The 21,380-nt window shown below is 43.4% G+C and overlaps 1 protein-coding gene across 1 annotated transcript in view; it reads left to right on the forward strand.

The window, feature by feature from the left end:
* tiparp (TCDD-inducible poly(ADP-ribose) polymerase) overlaps positions 1-20,663 on the forward strand; it is a 28,601-nt gene extending 7,938 nt beyond the window's left edge. Inside the window, exons 3-7 of the mRNA XM_061681920.1 lie at positions 11,991-12,180; positions 12,481-12,668; positions 15,078-15,374; positions 16,940-17,197; positions 18,887-20,663. Of these exons, the coding sequence (XP_061537904.1) occupies positions 11,991-12,180; positions 12,481-12,668; positions 15,078-15,374; positions 16,940-17,197; positions 18,887-19,076 (1,123 nt within the window). The 3' untranslated portion in view covers positions 19,077-20,663. The remainder of the gene's footprint in view (positions 1-11,990; positions 12,181-12,480; positions 12,669-15,077; positions 15,375-16,939; positions 17,198-18,886) is intronic.
* The last annotated feature ends 717 nt before the right edge of the window (positions 20,664-21,380 follow it).

Below are 21,380 nucleotides of genomic sequence, written 5' to 3' on the forward strand. Positions count from 1 at the left end.
TGAAAGCTATAAATAGTTTTCACTGCACATTAATGCTGCAAAGTTTACAACGGCATAGCGTTTGTGTGGGTAACATGACTTCCAGAACAACAATACCAAAGTACTGTCACTTTACAGTCAATCGCGTGCTTCAGGCTACACTTTTGACATATTGGATCCCCCCATGTATGTATCTCAGTGATTGATATTACACTGTCACTATCAAAATCTCTTTAGAATCGATTATCCTATAGATATTTCGTCGAGTACTCGAGTATTTTTAATTCTTCTTTTCCTTTCGGCTTGTCCCTTTAGGGGTCGCCACAGCGTGTCATCCTTTTCCATGTAAGCCTATCTCCTGCATCCTCCTCTCGAACACCAACTGCCCTCATCTCTTCCGTTACAACATCCATTAACCTTCTCTTTGGTCTTCCTCTCGCTCTCTTACGTAGCAGCTCCATCCTCATAATCCTTCGACCAAAATACTCACTATTTCTCCTCTGGATGTGTCCAAACCATTGAAGTGTGCTCTCTCTAACGTTGTCTCCAAAACATTGAACCTTGGCTATCCCTCTGATGAGCTCATTTCTAATTTTATCCAACCTGGTCACTCCGAGAGCAAACCTCAACATCTTCAGTTCCGCCAACTCTGCTTCCTGTTGTCTCTTCAGTGCCACTCTCGAATCCGTACATCATGGTTAGCCTCACCACTGTTTTATAAACTTTGCCCTTCATCCTAGCAGAGACTCTTCTGTCACATAACACACCTGACACCTTTCTCCACCTGTTCCAACCTGCTTGGACCCGTTTCTTCACTTCCTGACCACACTCACCATTACCCTGGACGGTTGACCCCAAGTATTTAAAGTCCTCCACCCTTGCTATCTCTTCTCCCTGTAGCCTCACTCTTCCCCCACCGCCCTTCTCATTCATGCACATATATTCTGTCTTACTTCGGCTAATCATCATTCCTTTGCTTTCCAGTGCATGCCTCCATCTTGCTAACTGTTTCTCCACCTGCTCCCTGCTTTCACTGCAGATTGCAATGTCATCTGCAAACATCATGGTCCACGGGGATTCCAGTCTAACCTCACCTGTCAGCCTATCCATCACCACTGCAAACAGGAAGGGGCTGAGGGCTGATCCCTGATGCAGTCCCACCTTAAATTCATCTGTCACACCGACAGCACACCTCATCACTGTTCTGCTGCCCTCGTACATGTCCTATATTATTCTAACATACATCTCTTCCACTTCAGACTTCCGCATGCAGTACCACAGTTCCTCTCTGGGTACTCTGTCATAGGCTTTCTCTAAATCTACAAAGACACAATGTAGCTCCTTCTGACCTGCTCTATACTTTTCCATCAACATCTTCAAGGCAAATAATGCATCTGTGGTACTCTTTCTAGGCATGAAACCATACTGTTGGTCGCAAATACTCACTTCTGTCCTGAGTCTAGCCTCCATTACACTTTCCCATAACTTCATTGTGTGGCTCATCAACTTTATTCCTCTATAGTTCCCACAGCTCTGCACATCACCCTTGATCTTAAAAATGGACACCAGCACACTTTTCCTCCATTCCTCAGGCATGTTCTCACACGCTAGAATTCTATTGAACAAGCTGGTCAAATACTCCACAGCCAGCTCTCCTAGATTCTTCCATACCTCCACAGGAATGTCATCAGGACCAACTGCCTTTCCTGTCACGTTTCGGGTTTGGTCGAAGGCGAGGAACGCAAGGCAAGAACATGGAGGACCCAAGTGCAGGGAAGCAGGGAGACAAGGCAGGAGTGCGGGAGTCTCACAAAAATTATATTTAATCTTCAAAAACAGCCAACAAGGAACGGGGATAAAGCAAAACTAAACAAAGTCCCACAACCAAACCAAAGTAACAAAGAAACACTTAAATAGCTAAAACTGGAAACAAACTATCACTGGTGAGTAGGACGTAGAACAGATAGGGACAATGACATACTGCAAAGACAACGACAACGACAATGAACCGGCCAAAACTTTAAGAAACCAGGGAACTAAATACAAACAGATTGAGGAGACAACGAGGAACACCTGGTCAAGACACGAGTGGCTGGAGAAAGCTGATTGTTTGACACAAGGAAGACGAGAACAGGTGGACACAACAACCTAATGAGCACACGACAAACATGGAACACAGGAAAACATGGAACAAAACTAAACACATCCCAAACCAAAACACAGACCATGACATTTCCATTTTTCATCCTCTTTAATGCCTTTCTAACTTCCCCCTTACCAATCATTGCCACTTCCTGGTCCACCACACTTGCCTCTTCTACTCTCCCTTCTCTCTCATTTTCCCCATTCATCAACTCCTCGAAGTATTCTTTCCATCTCGCTAGCACACTACTGGCACCAGTCAACATATTTCCATCTCTATCCTGAATCACCCTAACCTGCTGCACATCCTTCCCATCTCTATCCCTCTGTCTGGCCAACCTGTATAGATCCTTTACTCCTTCTTTAGTGTCCAACCTGGCATACATGTCATCATACGCCTCTTGTTTGGCCTTTGCCACCTCTACCTTTGCCCTATATCGCATCTCAATATATATTCCTTTCGCCTCTCCTCGGTCCTCTCAGTGTTCCACTTCTTCTTAGGTAACCTTTTTCCTTGTATGATTTCCTGTACTGTGAGGTTCCACCACCAAGTGTCATTCTCTCCTTTCCTACCAGAAGATACACCAAGTACTCACCTGCCTGCCTCTCTGATCACTTTGGCTGCATTGGTCTAGTCTTCTGGAAGCTTTGCCTGTCCACCGAAAGCCTGTCTCACCTCTTCCCGAAAAGCTGCAAAACGCCCATCTTGTCTCAGCTTCCACCACATGGTTCTCTGCTCTGCCTTTGTCTTCCTAATCTCCCTCCCCACCACCAGAGTCATCTTACACACCACCATCCTATGCTGTCTAGCCACACTCTCCCCTAACACTACCTTACAGTCGGTAACCTCCTTCAGAATACATTGTCTGCACAAGATGTAATCCACCTGCGTGCTTCTACCACCGCTCTTGTAGGTCACCCTATGTTCCTGCCTCTTCTGGAAAAAAGTGTTCCCTACAGCCATTTGCATCCTTTTTGCAAAGTCTGCCACCAAGTTCCTTTCCTGGATGCCGTACTTACCCATCACTTCTTCATCACCCCTATTTCCTTCACCAACATGTCCATTACAATCTGCACCAATCACGACTCTCTCTCTCTGTCTTGGGTGCTCAGAACTACTTTGTCTAGCTTCTTGCAGAATTTCTCTTTCACCTCTAGGTCACATCCTACATGTGGCGCATAGCCCTTATCATTTATAAGGGCTGGACTTCTATCCTTAAACTGCATATGTGTGGTACTGAGAATTTGAGACAACAAAATCAGCTTTTACTAAACGGTTAGCATCCGAAATTAGCATTCATACGCAAGGCATTATCATTTTAGGTTTAAAAAAATTCTAACTACCATTCAGCTCACTCATGCATCATGTTATATGTACATTACGGATGTAGTAGTGTCTTAAAAATCACTTACAGACGCTCCTTTGTAGCTTTTGCCATTGTTTTTAATTGGCCCAACAGTGCATCCTTCTGCAACAAATGTCCATGCGGTAAACATGGACCGTGGTCAAATGGTTCTGGCGGCGTAATTTGGTTGCAGGTGGCGCAAATATGCTTTTATTGATATTATGTATTGCCTCATGACAGAAATGTTTGCGTCGACCAATTTTTGTGGTCGTTAGCCAATAAAAAAAAAGAGAGAGAGAGAAAAAAATATATATATTTATTTATTTTGGCGGCACGGTGGACGACTGGGTAGAGCGTCAGCCTCACAGTTCTGAGGACCGGGGTTCAATCCCCGGCCCCGCCTGTGTGGAGTTTGCATGTTCTCCCCGTGCCTGCGTGGGTTTTCTCCGGGCACTCCGGTTTCCTCCGACATCCTAAAAACATGCATGAATTGGAGACTCTAAAATTGCCAGTAGGTGTGAATGTGAGTGTGAATGGTTGTTTGTTTGTATGTGCCCGGCGATTGGCTGGCAACCATTTCAAGGTGTACCCCGCCTCCTGCCCGATGATAGCTGGGATAGGCTCCACCACGCCCGTGACCCTAGTGAGGAGAAGCGGCTCAGAAAATGGATGGATGGATGGATGAATGTATTTATCTTCCCCCACAGCCCTAGTTGGTATATTCATATTGTCCACTGACCCGGTGTAATAAAATCAGCAATTTGTTGTTCATCACTATAATGTGGTTGTGACGAGTATTAACATTTATGTACATACATGACCAAAACCATATTGTTCGTTTCTAGGGCTGATGGTGGTAAATTGTGTGTTTTGGTTGTGTGCTTATTGTGGCTTTGCGACTTCAAGAGTTGATCCTGAGAGTTCATCACAGTTCTGGTCCATTCAGCGCTTGGTTCTGTCAAAAGCATTTTGCTGTGCTAGCCGGGAGCCGCATCTCTTTGATGATTGTCTATTGAGACTCAATCCACCCAGTCTATTCATGAGAGCATGCACCGGGTGAACACTGTGGTTACCTCAGTCAAATGATAAAATAGACAGCGAGCTCAAGAGCAGTAGATGACTGAACAAGCTTGACTGTCATTATAGCGACACTAACACGCTTTGTCGTCTGCCATGCTGAGCTCTTTCTGTTTCTGCTTATTATGTGCCCCAAAGTTCAGTTTTAAGTGTGAGTTGTGTGCTACACTATTCCCTTGTGTGAATTATCCACAGCACAGGTTAATCCCAACCATATGATAAACAGGAATGAAGGGTTTGCTTTATCCGCTTTAGTTATGAAGTCAGCAGTGAGTTGGGACGTTGCCGTGATTACCTCTAGTTAGACAAGTTACACTGTAATAATCCTCGGCAGTCCAGTTATTGGTTAACAGCACTGTACTGCTGAACATGTATGTTTTTATATGCAAGAGAGGGGTTCTGTACTTTCTGTAATTCCTCCCATGAATAGAACACAGCATGCGATGGTAGATTTAGAAAACAGAACGTCTCAAGCCTGTAATTCCTATAATAAATTTGTGTGTAATCAGGCCGTATTTTGGGACTTGAAAGACTGCTTGCTAATTTTGCATAACCTCGTGACAAAGCGCACGTGTGTGTCTGTGTGTGTGTGTGTGTTTCAGTGTGTATTTGCAGGCAAATGACAGTTTGAGATAGGAGTCTTTGTTCGTCAGGTGATAAAAGGCTTGCTTGTCATTAACTGACATTAAGAGTCACAGAAGACGAAGGGCAAAGTGACCTGACACCACGTGTGTGTGTGTGTGTGTGCGTGTGTGTGTGTGTGTGCGCGTGCGTGTGTGTGTGTGTGTGTGCGCATGCGTATGCGTGTGTGTGTGTGTGTGTGTGTGTGCGTGTGTGTGTGTGAAGTCAGATTGGTATCTTCTCTCATTCTGTGTCATGAAGTTTATATAAAACTCAAGATGGTTTTGTCTTTTGCGTTTATGCTATTGTGTGTGTTGTGTGCAAACATAAGCTGTGCGTATGTGTTCTTGCATACCATTAATCAGCAGGGTGAGGTCAAGGTAGTCAATATAGTCAAGTTATCAGTCAAGAATAGGGATGGATATTCAAATTACCACCGGTAACGTCCTTGAAGGAAGATCAAAAGATAGATATCCTTAATTATGCTTTATTATTGTTATCATCCATCTATTCTCTGTACCGCTTATCTTCACTATGGTCGCAGGTATGCCGGAACCTATCCCAGCTGACTTTGGGCAAGAGGTGGGGTACACCCTGAACTGGTCGCCAGCCAATCGCAGGGCACGTAGAGACAAACAAACATTCACTCACATTTACACCTTACGGACAATTTGGAGTCTTCAATTAACCTACCATGCATGTTTTTCGAATGTGGGAGGAAACCGGAGTACCCAGAGAAAACCCACTCAGGCACACGGAGAACATGCAAACTACACACAGGAAGGCCAGATGGGCTAACCAGTCGTGACACCACTATTACAGTGTTATTAAGCTATAAAAATCCTTATTGCTGTAAGAGCTGCAGATCACAATACTTTGACTTACTGTTGTAGTTTCTTCTGCAGCCCGTTGAGAAGAATTACTTGTTTGGTCAGGAGTAAAACAGGAATTGCTGTCACCAGGGATTCAATGAATACAATCTATCAGGTTGTGGTAATTGTGACGTTGCAACACGTAGAAAACAGATGAAAGTGCTGACTTACCGAGTGCTTCATCGGTTTCACATGTACGCCGATAGGTTGACATCTGATAGCTCATTTTCTGCCCAAGATGCTCCCTTAAAACTTGGCTTTTTCTTTTCTTTTTCACTAGAGCTAAATACCAATGTTGAGTTATTTTGCTCTAGTCCTATTTCGCCCACTTTGCTGTACACCAAATCTTCCTTTTTACTCTCTTGCAACCAATAAAATAAGAGACCAATTAAACGTTGTTTTACACATTTTTTCCCAGTTTTTAGTTTGAAAAGAGACCGAACAGGGGGGAAAGATAAAGATTAGAAATTCATCAACTTATTTTGCTCCAGAGAAAGTGATTTATTGGTCTGAAAGAAATCTAATTCAATGAACAGAACGTCAATATCAATCAAATTGTACACATGAACAAAATTCCTTGTGATCAAAACTCTGTAAATTGATTTTCATGCAAATCGCTATTCAGCTGTTTTCCTTGATATCAGTGTTAAACTCCAGCCACATATCTTTCATGCCTAGTTCGTTTGTGATCTTGAAAGGGACGCCTGACATTTGAATCTGTTTTCATTATCAGTCTCTCCATTGAAGTGGATTTCTGTCAGCCAATGAAGCTGACTAATTTCTCTATCTGCACCCTACATCGCTCACATTTTGTACCTCGGCTGATTTTAGACTCTGAAAGCCCTAAAAACTGAGGGAGGGGACATCCTCAACCATGAGCTTAATGTTTTGGTGTAGAGCAGAACAGGAACATGCTCTCAAAGGAACAATCCAACACAGGCAGAAGACGTGTGCATTCCTTCCCCTTTTCTGTGTTTTCAGAACCCGAAATGCTTAAAAATTACAATGCAGTATCACCGAGTAAGGTGCAGACCCACCAAGGCCAAACAACCAAATGCAACTGCCCCCTAATTGTGCTTTTACCAACTAAATTCTTAAGCATATATTGTCACTGTCCATTTATAACCTGGTATGTTAGGTGAAAGCAATTTGCTTTCGTCGTTTTCGATTGACTTATAAACCTGAAACAAACTGTGGTGACTGTTTTCTGACTCTTCTCCCTCAGACAAACAATGTGTTTGTACCTCTTTGAACACTTCTGTCTGCCAATGAAAATAGTCATTGAAAACACTGAAACATGTTTTTATCTGTGGTTCAGCTAAGCTGTGTTTGAAAACATAGAGGACAATACAGATATTAAGCTGTAGGGTAGAATATATTGTGATTGTCTTCAGAACATGCAAATAAAACATTTTTGTTGTTTTAACGGCACAACTTGAATACACGTTCACATTATGTTATTGTCAAATAGCAACCATATACAGTTATAATTCAAATGTGACTATATTGGATTTGATCAAGTTTACTGTGAAATTGTGTAAAAACGTCCTCAATATGTTAAAATTTTCCCCAAAAAACAAAGCAGCAACTTTAACCATCAAAATCCTCATTTAAATGTTGCAGGTTATCATTGTCCAACCCTTCTGCAAAGTTTTGTGGACAAACAAGCAATGATTAAAACATAATCTCTTTCTACAAGGTTATAAAAATGTGACCTTTTCAAAACCGATAACGTGAATAACATGACATCAGTCTGTTTGTTTGTGTGTGTGTGTGTGTTTCTGTATATATTTGTGTGTGTGAAAGAAGCATTCGTCAGCAGAGTTTATTGACTGTTTTATCCAAGCATGACTGGATGAGGCTAGCATGTGTGTACATGAATCTTGTCTCAAGAATGTATGTGAGTGAGCGCTCCATTTTGTTTTTTTATTTGTCTGTGACGTTCACACTAGCATGACTGATGCTGGTATGCAAGTCCTTGTGTGTGTGTGTGTGTGTTTGTGTGTGTGTGTGTGTGATTGTGTAGCCGTGAGAAAATTGCAAGGCATATGTGTACGTGTAGGGGCGGGGTGGTGGCAGTTGGGGTTAGATTAACACCCTTTTTGACAATGTTGTGAGTTTTCTTAACTTTTTTTATGTGGGGGGGGAAAGGCTTGTTCTTTTTCCAGTAACAATCCCGCCTCGCCCTTCGCATTATGACTGTGAATGTTTACCTGCTTGGTACAGAGCAGGTTTGGCAGTTTTTTTCTTCATAGCCCGCCTTCGAGTCCACACCTTTAGAACACTTCGTTCCAGTCAGCAAATGTTTCACTTTTTTTATTTAAACGTGTAATGCATCAGGCTGGCAGAACGGTGACCGACTGGTGAGAGCGTCTGCCTCACAGTTCTGAGGATCGGGGTTCAAATCCCGGCTCCGCCTGTGTGGAGTTGGCATGTTCTCCCCGTGCCTGCGTGGGTTTTCTCCGGGTACTCCGGATTCTTCCCACATCCTAAAAACATGTGTGTTAGGTTAATTGAAGACTCTAAATTGCCCGTAGGTGTGGATGTGAGTGCGAATGGTTGTTTGTTTATAAGTGGTCTGTGATTGGCCTTCGACCAGTTAAGGGTGTACCCCGCCTCTCACCCGGAGATAGCTGGGATAGGCTCCAGCACACCCGCGACCCTAGTGAGGAGAAGCGGAATGGAAGCTGGTTTGTTGGATCCACCAGACTGACCTTGCCAGAGTGGGTGCCAAATACATCTCTTTCCAACTTTTGATTAGCCCCTGTGTCCAAAGCACCCCGTTTGAGTGCACTTAATTTAACTGCCGGAATTTTATTTTTAGAACATTACAAACCAGTCGGGAACGAGGGAGGGCAGAGCTCAGTGAAAACTCTATGAAAATCTCTGAGTGTCCTGTCTGCTGTCCAAATATTTGTCTGTTCGGGCCACACGCTGGGTGACACAAAGGGGATCAGGGAGGCGAGGCAGTCGGCTTTTAATGCCACAAAGTGCACTTTGCATGCTCATTATAAAATCTGAATAAGTGGTTATTCAACTGAATATACTGTATGTGTCAACTCAGTGGGTGTGTTGTATGTGTGTCGAGGGGGGAGCATGCAGCTGCATCCGGAGGGCTTTCATACAGAAAACAAAAGGAAAGAAGCAGTCAGTCAAACCACAGAAACAATTAAGAATGTACTTTTATCTGAACCATTCTGTTGCTGGACATTTTCTAATATTTCTTCTATTTTTAATCCAGCTGGATCCTTCCTCTTTCTCAGTCCACAAGCACAGCACAATTCATCTTCGATGTTATCATCACAAATTTTGAAATTACTGGAACATGGCTAGAGGTTTTGCATAAATGTGACAATACATTCTCTGGCTTTGACTGTTTTGACTCTGCACGTGTTTCGTGTGTTAAGTCCAGTTTTACTTCCTCTTACAAACATTCAGTCACACTATGACTAAGTAGAAACAGACTGCAATTACATATATACAGTTGATTTAGAATTGTGTGCAGGGATGACTCAGCACCTTGGTTTGTCATGCTCTTGTGTAGTGTCCAGTAAATTGTATTTGCATTCAACACACCAGGTCACAGCACTCATACATATTATGAACAGGTGCATTTTAATAACATGGAATTAATTTGATGATTGTAGCTTACAGCTTTTTCCATTTTATGTTCTTTTTCATTTTCTTTTTTTTCTTTTTTTGTGGGGAGCCAACCCGGAAAATTCTTATTGGTGGTTTATCCCAATTTATTCAAAAATATTATGGGGTTAAAAAACAAAATTCAATGCAACTATAATGGCTGTTAATTATCTGTGGATTTTCGCTATTCGTGGTCGGGCGCAGTCCCTTTACCCCGCTAACAGTGGGGGTCCACTATATTACATTATAAAAAGTCAAAATAATTCTTGATATATAAATGAGGTAGAAATTACCGCCTTTTCTTTTTGTTAATAAACAGTTTTACCATACAGCTGTCAAAACTATCCCTCAGATCTAACAACTAAAAATACTGTGTTGAATAGTTGCCAATGTCACATTGTGAAGAAAGCATTTGTGCATGTCCTCTCGAAAGAGAGAGTCTTTTCCATACCAGTTCCTGGTACATCACTTTTTTCCCATCTTTTAACCAGCTACAGTACACAGTTCTCTATGTAAAATATCTATGCTGGATTGAGGGTTGAAGTGGATCCATGTATTTGCCGGCTTCCAACCTAGTTTCAGAGGCGAAACACCAGACGCTCCGACTAGGGTGTGAAGTTTATTATCAGAAATTCCCTACACACGGCCCTTTGCGTTGAAAGCAATTGCTGCAGTCTCATAGATGTTGCCACACATTTGATTTTCTTATCGGTACTTCAGACACAGTAATGTCTTGGTTCGGGGAGTTTGTCTCAAAGGGACAGTCAAATAAATCCCCCCGTTGTTTTGTTACACCTGTGATGCACCAATTTACCAGAAATGCAGTGTGAAAACAGCTTTTAAGTAGACCACCTGGGCACAGTGACGATGCAGTAAATTTTCACATTCATTGAGAAGCTGTGCTGTTTTAAAATGTTTGTAAAAAGCCACTGTTTATAAGTTTTTAGTTAGAAGATAGCCTTGCACAAACAGCCCCTTTTATTTGCACTTTCTCAACTTCCCAACAATTGGGTTGGATTTCAAGCTTTTACATGCTTTCGGACCACACAGTCTTTGCTTTTAACACACTTCCTGACAAACACACATCACTGTTAATTAGGCTATGTTCACACTGCAGGCCGTGATGCCTAATTCAGATGTAGTGGTACACTCGCCTGACTTTGGTGCGGGCAGCGTGGGTTCAGTTCCCACTCAGTGACGGTGTGAATGTGGGTGCAAATGGTTGTCCGTGTCATATGTGCCCTGCGACTGACTGGCGACCAGTTCAGGGTGTAGTCTGCCTTTTGCCCGAAGTCTGCTGGGATAGGCTCCAGCGCCCCGCGACCCTAAACAGGATAAGCGGTGTTGAAAATGGATGGATGGATGACGTATTTGGAAATGCCTGTGCGTGTGTGTGCGCATGCATGCATGTTTGCTTGTGTCTCACCACTGTCTGTGGCGTAGCGTGCCAATATATGCTGCCTATATTTATGCAAGTGTTATGTCTGACCCAGAAACACTATTTGCCACAGGCCATATGGAAGACCAATGTAGATAGACTGTCACCTCCCCCACAACACACACACGCACACACACACACAAACACACTCTGAGGCGATGACCCATACTTTTTGAGACAGAGCGGGTTTAAGAGAGGTCATGCACTAGCTTACACTATTTTCCTCACTAGCCGCTAGATGCTAATGCATGTGTACTGTATGGTTGCACAACAATCAAACCGGAAAACAATTTTGTTTGTATTTTCCAAAAACAATGTTTGATCAAATTAAGATGTGTATGATACCATTAGCTTAGACGGTGCTAGCTCAGCTTAGCAAAACTCAGAAAATGGATGGATGGATGGATGGATGGATAGAAAAATGATCAATTATGCCATGCCATTTATTGTGTACAGACTCATATTAACTTTTGTTGGACATCAGACAAAGGAAATTAATTGCTTATCAGGATACAATAAATGTTTGTAAAATATGTGGTCTAGCTGGTAGAATTCTCAGAATAATCTAAATGGATATATAGTGCTTTGGAAACAAGATTTGCAGCATCATTACAGTGTGTGTAGATTTGACTTTTCCATCAGGGCATTCATGGTTTTCTCACTTGTTTGCACCCAAGTAATGTCTTAAGTCATGTTTGTCCAGACTGACTCACTGGCTGAGTAATTATAGGTCTGGTCATGTTGCTCCAGGACACCAGGGTTAATATGCTTGCTTCATTAACAGTGACCAATTTATAACAGAGCCACATATTCTGTGAATGCAAATTACCAAGATTTGTTTTCAATAACATCTTTATTTTCCGCTGTATGTTTCAGGGGGTCAGTGTTTTCCCTGGACTTTGGAGCCATGCGGGTTTGTGACCTGAAGTTTGACCGTGTCCGCCGGCTGACCACTCCTCCCAATCCTCTCGCCATGCCCGTGACGAACCCAAACCCCACCCCTAGCTGTCACACAGTGTGGAAGTACTACTGCAGAGACAACTTTGGCTGGAGGGAATACTCAGAGGTGAGGCACGCTCATGACCAGAAGGCCAGACACATTAACTCTGCCCCGATCAATCAGTTAGCCAGCAGCTGGGTTGGGATCAATGCAGTCTCTTCTGAATACACTACAATGTAACTTGTAACACAACTGTCATCATCCATTTGCAATTTTTTCCAACCAAATCATTAACCTCTTGTGTGAGGTCATTATATCTTCCCCTTTTCCTCTATTGATTGCAAAAAAAAAAAGCCATCCCATGAATCTTAATGGTCTCCTTTTCCATGTCCATTTCCTTTCCCTCCACTTTTCCCTCTCCAATAGCCCGTGGTGAAGCTTATAGAGAAGGCAACTCTCAGGGGTCTCAAGGAGGTGCGATTCATTACACTCCAGAACCAGTATATCCTAAACATCAGGGAGGGCTTCCAGCAGAACGCCATGTTTGGGTTCAGGCGTCAGATCAAGAAGCGGCCCATGTTCATGTCCTCGGTGATGCTCGCACCACACCTCGAGTAAGTAAAAGATTAGACTTGATATGAACCATCCCTGAGCTGTGTTTGCTGTCCAAACTACACCATATCACAGAAATCAAGGAAGAACCGTGTTGATACAGAAAACTTGCTTGACGTATGCTTTTAAGCCATCTCAATTAGGGGTCGGAGAAGTAATACATTAGGAATTGATTTATACATTGTTCTCATTGATTATTAAATGTGGAATTGTAAAAGTAGAACTTGGAAGTGTGGAAGTGCAATGGTCAACAGACAGTATATCGTGCACATAACAGAGTTGTAGTCCAAGTAAATGTACAAGTGCATACATACGAACTTGCGTTCTTGCATGTGCACAACAAACAGTCAGAACAGATCAATGGCATGTCATTCACCGGTGACATGCCACTGATCATTCCACATTTAGCTTTTAACCTTGATAAGTTTGAACGACACAAGTAGACCTTTCAATATGTGTTTTTTGGCGGGCGGGTGTTATCTGTGAGTGAGTGGACAGAATACTGTGTGTGAATACCAGCGGTCACCAAATATGATGGCGTCTATAAACTCCATTAGCAGTGATTCGTATGAGGACACTTTAATGGCCTGTGTAAAGCAAAGTGTCCTGAGAGTGCACAGTTGGAAAATAGCGCAATGAGACAGAAACAGACAAGAACCTAAAACAAATTTTTCATGTGAAAAAACAGGAAAACAAGAATGGAAATAAGCGGCTTTCAGGAATCGCACATCTCTCTGCAGCCATTTTCTTGAGCAATGGAATGATTACTGCCCCTCGCTGTAGTAGTACTCCGGAAGAATGTGATGCCAGATTCAAAACAAGTGTCATCTCACCTCATTTGCTGAATTTTTCACGTCCCCGGCAGAGCGCCAGTCATCTGCTCTCGTCCCACACTGAGCAAACGAGAACGAGCTGTTCGTACAGGACCTGGCAACTATGAAAAGGGAAAATGTAGGAGTGTCAGAGATGGAGGAAAGAAGATGAGATGGTGGTTACAAAGTACAGAGAGAGACAGTCAGTGAGAACGAGAGACAGAGAGGCGCACAGCCAAGAAAGTGAAAGATGGAGGGCGCTAAATGGTTTCCAGACCGGTTGAATGGAGTGTGAAACGTGACTGTGAGCTGGAATTTGGAACGAGGCAGTTTGTTCCCAAGAGTTTCCAGTGAATGCAACGTCCCAAGTTTTTAGTGTCCAAAACAAGTGTGTGTGTGTGTTTGTGTGTGTTTCAAGAACAGTGTGTGCGAGGCTTAAAGGTTGAGGACATTGGTTTAATTGACACTCTCCCTCCTGTCCACTCTGCCAGTCTCTTGTTATTGTTTCATTTCTCAATTGCTTCGTGTCAATTCTTCAAAGCCCAGTGGGTATCGAGATGTCGATCGCGGAGCAAGATCAAGACCAGACAGACCGGACGAGCAAAACTGTCAGTGTGACTCAGAGTCACACTGATCAAAATCTCCTAACAACACACACCGGCACATGTTCTTATAGCAGATGGCACTGGCTCCATTTACAGTGGTACGGCAAGAAATAGACAGAAAATATGCTGTTAGTGACCCACAAGGACAAACAAAATGGGTTTTTCTGACACCATGAACGCTCCGCAATCTGCTATTTATTTGTCTCTCTTTCTTGTCTGGTGGTTGGCTTTCTCGGCTCTGTTACACATTGGCGCTGTCGTTGACAGCTGGAGGGTTATATTGTGGAAGGGCATGCATGACAGTTCATCAGAATAACCAGATAACTAGGGTTTTGGCAACAATGAAGCTCAGATTGGGAAGATAACGAGCAGTGGGTAGAGATGAGCAGCCTGGTGTCATGGCGCTGGCAGTCAGTTGGCCTGATGACATCACTGACACAGGTCAGAAAAGATGATCACAATGAATTTTCGGTGTTTGTAAAAAGAAATGGCTACTTTCTTCAGTTTTTATTACATATTTGGAATTCAAAACTTTTAACATTTGACTAATCTGATCACTCTTGGGCGGAGTGGTGGACAACTGGTTAGCACATCTGCCTCACAGTTCTGACCCTGCGTGGGTTTTCTCTGGGTTTCCTCCTACATTGCAAAAACATGCATGGTAGGTTTCTCACGGGAATGTGAGTGTGAGAAAACCCACGCATGCTCAACACCGGAAGGCCGGAGCCGAGAATTGTCGGATTCAACCTCTGAATTGTGAGACAGACATGCTAACCACTAGCACAATTAACTACAAATAAAATATATTATGACTGATTTTATATTCCTTTTTCCAATTTTTCAATCACTGTCAATGCTTATATATAGCAGGTTATGAAATACCATTGCTTTTTAATGCATATGAAATCCGCATTACCTGACACAAGTGAGTTGAGTCTGAGCGGTAATGTAATGGGGGATGGGATGTTAAAGCACTTCTCTCTTTTCTATTCAGGACTTTGGGTGGCATTTCTTCATCTCCGCTGCCCAGTTCTTCCTCCTCTTCCTCATCAATGGATCTCACAGTGTCGCATCCGCTCTCCCCCACGACCACCAACCCGCCGAGCCTTTTCCCTGAGACGTGGTTGCCCATGGCAGTGAGCCAGGACTTCCTGCAGGTGCCCGTGTCCCGAGACGACCGCAGCTACAGGACCGTATACAGTTTGTTCCACAAAACGGTGGCCGAGACCAAGTTCAGGATCATTAAGATACTCCGGGTACAAAACCCCTTCCTCTGGGAGAAGTACAAAAGGTGAGTCGTGGATATCTACATCAACCCTTTTCATACAGGTTTTCCAATCGATATTAGCAGGAAATTGTTTTATAGAGTTAAGGACTCCTATGGATATGTTTCACTGCTGAACTCTATATTTATATAGCAAAGGGAAAACAAAAAATGGCAATATGACAAGGTTTATCAAACTTGGGCTTGGAACCTAGAATGGGTAATTTCATTGGGTTGCCAAAGTACTGTTTTGTTGATCCTCAAGCACTTTTTTATGGTTTGTTAATGTACAGTATATGTTAGTGTTTTGTGCGTAGCGCATGGTCTTTTTATGTAAACTTGGATTAGCAGGTGGCTTATGCAGAAAAGAGTTTGGGAGTCGCTGCAACAAGATACAAGCACAAAAATATGCCTTGTCATTGGCATGTGTAATATGGTGACACCTCTAGTGTTTGAAGTAAGGCCATATTTTGCTGTGACAAGAAAAATTAAATGTCCCAACTCTCTTGTTCACATTTTCGTTGTTGTTGTTGAGCTTGCGAGCGTTTCACACTCAGTTTGAGTTTAACATAGATGTGATTACATAGCGAGGGATGTGAAATACTGCGAGGGGGAAGAGGAAGAAAGGGCAAATGAAACTAGCTCTGGTGGGGCTTCGTGAGAACGATCTGGCGTTTGTGTGCGAATGAAGCGGATGGAGTGATGTTTGGGTGGCGGTGATGTTCCCGTTTTGAGCACAGTGGGCAAACCGCTGCGGTCAGTGCAGGGCGAGTCCCATCAGCTGTGACATACACACAAACACACATACACGCACAGACTGGCACCGCAAGTGTTTCACAATGACTGACACTGTGTCATTCTGAAAGCAATGCCCCATTCTGAGCACCACTTGATTACATCCTTCCACTCATGAGATACCCTTCATGGTGTGTGTGTGTGTGCGTGCGAGCATGAGTGCGTGCAGTCTGGCAGACGTAAAGGCTCATGCTGGAATGCATAGTGCGCCATAAAATTTGATGGTAGCCAACTGAAGTTTCTTTATATGTGTGTTTGGGCGTGGTTGCTTGGATGCGTGCTGTGGCCCTCTGTGTCAGGTCACAAAGCCGCGGCATGATGGGAGGTCACGCCCGGGTCACCGTCGAGCTGGCTTTCGCCTGTGCATGCCTGATTGATCCGCTCACATCAAACGAGTTGCGTGTGTGTGTTGCTCAAGAAACGGATTAGGCTGAATGTTCTTGCTGGTTTTACCGCAAACAAGGTTGTGATCACAACTTTTGGATTTGAGCTTTTTACTAATTCATCACCTGCATTAGTGCATGTTTTTATTATTATTCCTTTTTCATACTTTTTAGTGAGGCTGCATGGTGGGGCATGTGAATAGCGTGTCTGCCTCACAATCAAAGGCTCTGTGTACTTGAGTTTCCTCCCACATTCCCAAAATATCTATTTTGAAGACTAAATTTCCCCTAGGTGTACATATGAGTGTAAATGTTTGTCTGTGTGCCTCGTGGCTTACCTGTGACCATTCCAGGGCGTATAGCGAACATAGCTGATGTAAATGTATGACTGATCCTCTTTGTCCACACCAACAGGAAGAAGGAGTACATGTCCAGGCGTATGTCCGAGATGGACCGGCTGCTGAGCGAGCGTCATCTCTTCCATGGCACCTCAGTAGATGTGGTGGAGGGCATCTGCAAGCACAACTTTGACCCCCGGGTCTGCGGAAAACACGCCACCATGTTCGGCCAGGGGTCCTACTTCGCCCGGAAGGCCGTTTACTCGCACAACTTCTCCAAGCGCTCGCCCAAAGGAGTCCACTGCATGTTCCTGGCCAAAGTGCTCACTGGCAGGTGTGTGTTTGATCATCAAAGCAACATGTTCCACGTTTATGGAAGAACCATCTTTTAATTATCTTCAAAATTTGTTATTCACCCTTGAGGCCTTTTCACACTGCATTTGGTTTTCTTGATGTTTGCCGCAGGGCAGCGTGCAAGGACGACATTGCTCCGGTCCAAGCTTGCCCATATTTGGAAGTGCATGTGTAGAAACCAACCAGGAAGTCGCTGGTTGTTCTACTACTGTTAGCACCCTGAAATCACTCCACCAGTCCCTCTCCTATTGGATGCACCTTCTGACAACGCTCTTGAATTGAAAATTTTTCAGTTCGAGGGCATATAGCGAGTCGCACAAATGCCCACCTTGCGCAACGTGACACGGTATTCCGTCCTTGCGCCCTTGCAGCACATAAACAATGAATAGGTTCGTCGACGGCGTGTTGCTGAGTGCAGTTTGAAAAGGCCTTAGCACATATAACCTAATGCATATGTGTAAACTAGGGGTGTTGTTTTCTTTGCGGGCCAGATCATAGTTGTGGTTGCCCTCAGGGAGTGGTTATAATAGCAAAACCACATAAATGTGTAATTGCTAGGGGTGTAAAGGTAGGCCCCAAATCACGTTTCTGTACATTCCTTGGTTTTAAGGTCATGGTTCAATTCAGATTCGGCGCATAAGGGAATGAAAGGCAAAATGAACTGCTTATGTTTTTTAACAAACACAAAGAGATTATGTGACAAGGTTTAAGGTTGACATCTATGCTGTTTGTCGATTTAATACAAAAGCCAATAAACAGCTTCAGGTTTGCAAAACGGGTGGATGTGAAATGGCCAACAATGTGATGTAGTTTTGTCAATGAATATTCAAGTAGCTGCCCACTTCGTGGTTGGTACCCACCCACTCAGCACAGCTGAACGGCAACGCGGCATTTCCAGGGTTTAAGCAAGCGAGTCTCAAGCCACACAAATACAGTCTATTACATACTTATGTTGCCGCATCAGTCACCTTCCAAAGCAAGTAAACAGAACCACCACCACAAAGTCAAGTGATCCAAGACAAGTCAACTATATGCTGACGTTCACTCTAATGCCTTTAAAGTGTGTCGTGGTAAATGTCCTCGATGCATCCATCCATCCATTTTCAACACCGCTTATCCTGGTTAGGGTCGCGGGGCGCTGGAGCCTATCCCAGCTGACTTCGGACGAAAGGCGGACTACACCCTGAACTGGTCGCCAGTCAGTCACAGGACACATATAGACACGGACAACCATTCGCACTCACATTCACACCGTCAATGAGTCGGAACTGATCCCACGCTCCCCGCACCAAAGTCAGGCGAGTGCACCACTACACCATCAGTGACTGTCCTCGATACAATCTATTTTATTTATAAAACCAGAGAGCGGCGCAAATATTTATGGTTTACAACTCTTTAGGCTTGCACAAACAAGGTGGCATGGGCTCATTTCATATACGTTCACCACATTAGGTTAATGCTCTTACATGAACCCACATGTTGATGCTTGTATTATTCAAGCTTCCTTAAGCACACAAAAGAGCGGCAGCCTTGTCATCATTAAATTTAGACGAGTCTTCTTCTAGATGCTGAATTATTCCGTAACCCTCCAGACAGAAGTTTGTCTGAAAACCACGTATTGCTCTTAATTGTCTACATGGACTAAACATATGCCCTCATCTCTGTGCAGGTTTACTGTAGGAAACCCTTCAATGCGGCGACCGCCACCCATCAACCCCCGCGATGCCTCCAGTGACCTGTATGACTCCTGTGTGGACAACTGGGTGGACCCTCAGATCTATGTCATCTTCAACGACGATCAGAGCTACCCGTACTTCATCATTCATTATGAGGAGGTGCCCAGCACGGTACCCCTCTGAGCACACTTTGTTTTAGGCTGCTCGGGTGGTTAGTCTCACCTAACTCCACTTAACGGCTTAAAACACATTCTAAAAGACACTTGCAAACGAAGCTGTCAACTGGACTCGAAAGGACTGGACTCTGCAGTCAAGAACCACAGACATGTCCAGAGCAGACTTAACTGGGTACAACTGGACAACAATCTATGTCACTCCCTCAGTACGTTCGCATGCACTGGAGAATACCCAATGACTGTATTACTTAATAATTGGATTGGAATTCTGATTGCTCCTTTTACACTTCAGTCGATCCAAAACTGGATCACAATCAATTCACAAGAGACTGGTAGAAGGGTACATCCAGTACATGGAGATTAGGAACTACTACTTAATGAAAGTGTGCATGTAAACATACTGAGCATTCAGTGGTGGATGGCAGCTGGCAAGATTCGCGCTTGGCTGTAATCTTAAACCACGTTTACTTAAATAAAACTTTCTAGAAAATCAAATGTTATCGCCCTTATCTTTTTGACTTAGTCGTTTGGCTGTAAATGAACACAGTGCCGTTTGCAGGTCACACCGTAGTAGACGGTTGGCATGTTTGACTTTAGTATTTCAAGTAAGCAGCAACCAACAAATGTAGGCTTCCAATAACTCGGACCACGCTATTCGTTAAAAACAATAACAACAACAAAAAAACCTTGTGTTTTCCCAGCTGCTGGCCTGTATGTTTTTTAAATTTTAAGTCGATGTGTTGCGTGTTTCTATATAGTGGAAATAAATCTCGGGGCCTCTTCAACCGGTCAATGGATGGGAGTTTTGAGTAAGACTTTTTCCAAATGGACATCTACGTACTGTAAGCCTTCAGGCAGAGAACTTAATACGAAGTTACAACTGTTCCTGGTTGTCGTCGTTGCCTTGGCGCCCACCACTTTAGTTTCTGAAAGGGGGAATTGAAGTACATAGTTTTAATGTTGAGGCTGCAGCATCTTTCCCTCTCTCTCTCTCTCTCTCTCTCCCCCCCCTCTCTCTCTCCCCCCCCTCCCCCTCTCTCTCTTTCTTTCTTATTCCCTCTCTCTGATTGCTCATAGGCAGCACGGTGGCCGATTGGTTAGAGCGTCAGCCTCACAGTTCTGAGGACCCGGGTTCAATCCCCGGCCCCGCCTGTGTGGAGTTTGCATGTTCTCCCCGTGCCTGCGTGGGTTTTCTCCGGGCACTCCGGTTTCCTCGCACATCCCAAAAACATGCGTTAATTGGAGACTCTAAATTGCCCGTAGGCATGACTGTGAGTGCGAATGTTTGTTTGTTTCTATGTGCCCTGCGATTGGCTGGCAACCAGTCCAGGGTGTACCCCGCCTCCTGCCCGATGACAGTTGGGATAGGCTCCAGCACGCCCGCGACCCTGGTGAGGAGAAGCGGCTCAGAAAATTGATGAATGGATGGATGGATGATTGCTCATGTTCATTGACAGTAGAAAGGTTTGATTGAGACATACTGTACAAACGTTCTTTGTTTATATTTGAACTTGTGTGCCTTTTGTTCATAAAAAATGTTTATTTATGTTAGTTTAATGTTACATTGATTGAATAAAAAAAATGGAAAAGCAAATATGTAATGTGGTTTATTCTAATATGTGACATTAGCAATGAGAATTTCAGCATTTATACATATATATATATTCCACTGATTATACAGTGCTAGACACATTTGTTCATAAGAACATCATCCAGCATCATGAAGCTCTTTAATGCACTCTTTCCATTACACAGTACTCCCTTACGTTTTACCATTCTGAAACGAAATATCAGTTCAAAAGGAATTTACCTTTTACTATACGGTACCCAAATTTGAGCTTTTCTGAGGAGTGAGAAACTATACAAGCCTACAATTCAACCCCAAAAACCTTCAAAATTTCATAATCAAATAACATTTTTTTTTCATTTTTAACAGAACATTTCAGAATTCATGGAGGGATTTTTGGATGTACGTAAGCATCCCACTAAAATTTTTCTTTCTAAGAACACGAACTAGTTTAGATTGAAACAACAGTGCCTTAAAGATGCAGTATATGATTAATCAACAATAAATTCCCTTGTACTTCTGCACATTGGCATAACAAACAAAGTAAGGCTAAGTTATTTGGATTTTTTTGGGAGACAAACACACTAACTTCCCAAACCACTCCTCTTTATGCTCCTCCATTATTTATGGAAAGCTATGCAGCTGTCATGTTAACAATTTAAAAACCTTTAAAATGTCCTTGCCGTGACACGATACTCTCGGAGCTTTCTGGGAGATTTTTTGGTCTGATTACTGGGTCGTTTC

This window comes from Phycodurus eques, chromosome 7 (assembly GCF_024500275.1).
Source record: "Phycodurus eques isolate BA_2022a chromosome 7, UOR_Pequ_1.1, whole genome shotgun sequence".
In the NCBI taxonomy this organism is placed as follows: domain Eukaryota; kingdom Metazoa; phylum Chordata; class Actinopteri; order Syngnathiformes; family Syngnathidae; genus Phycodurus; species Phycodurus eques.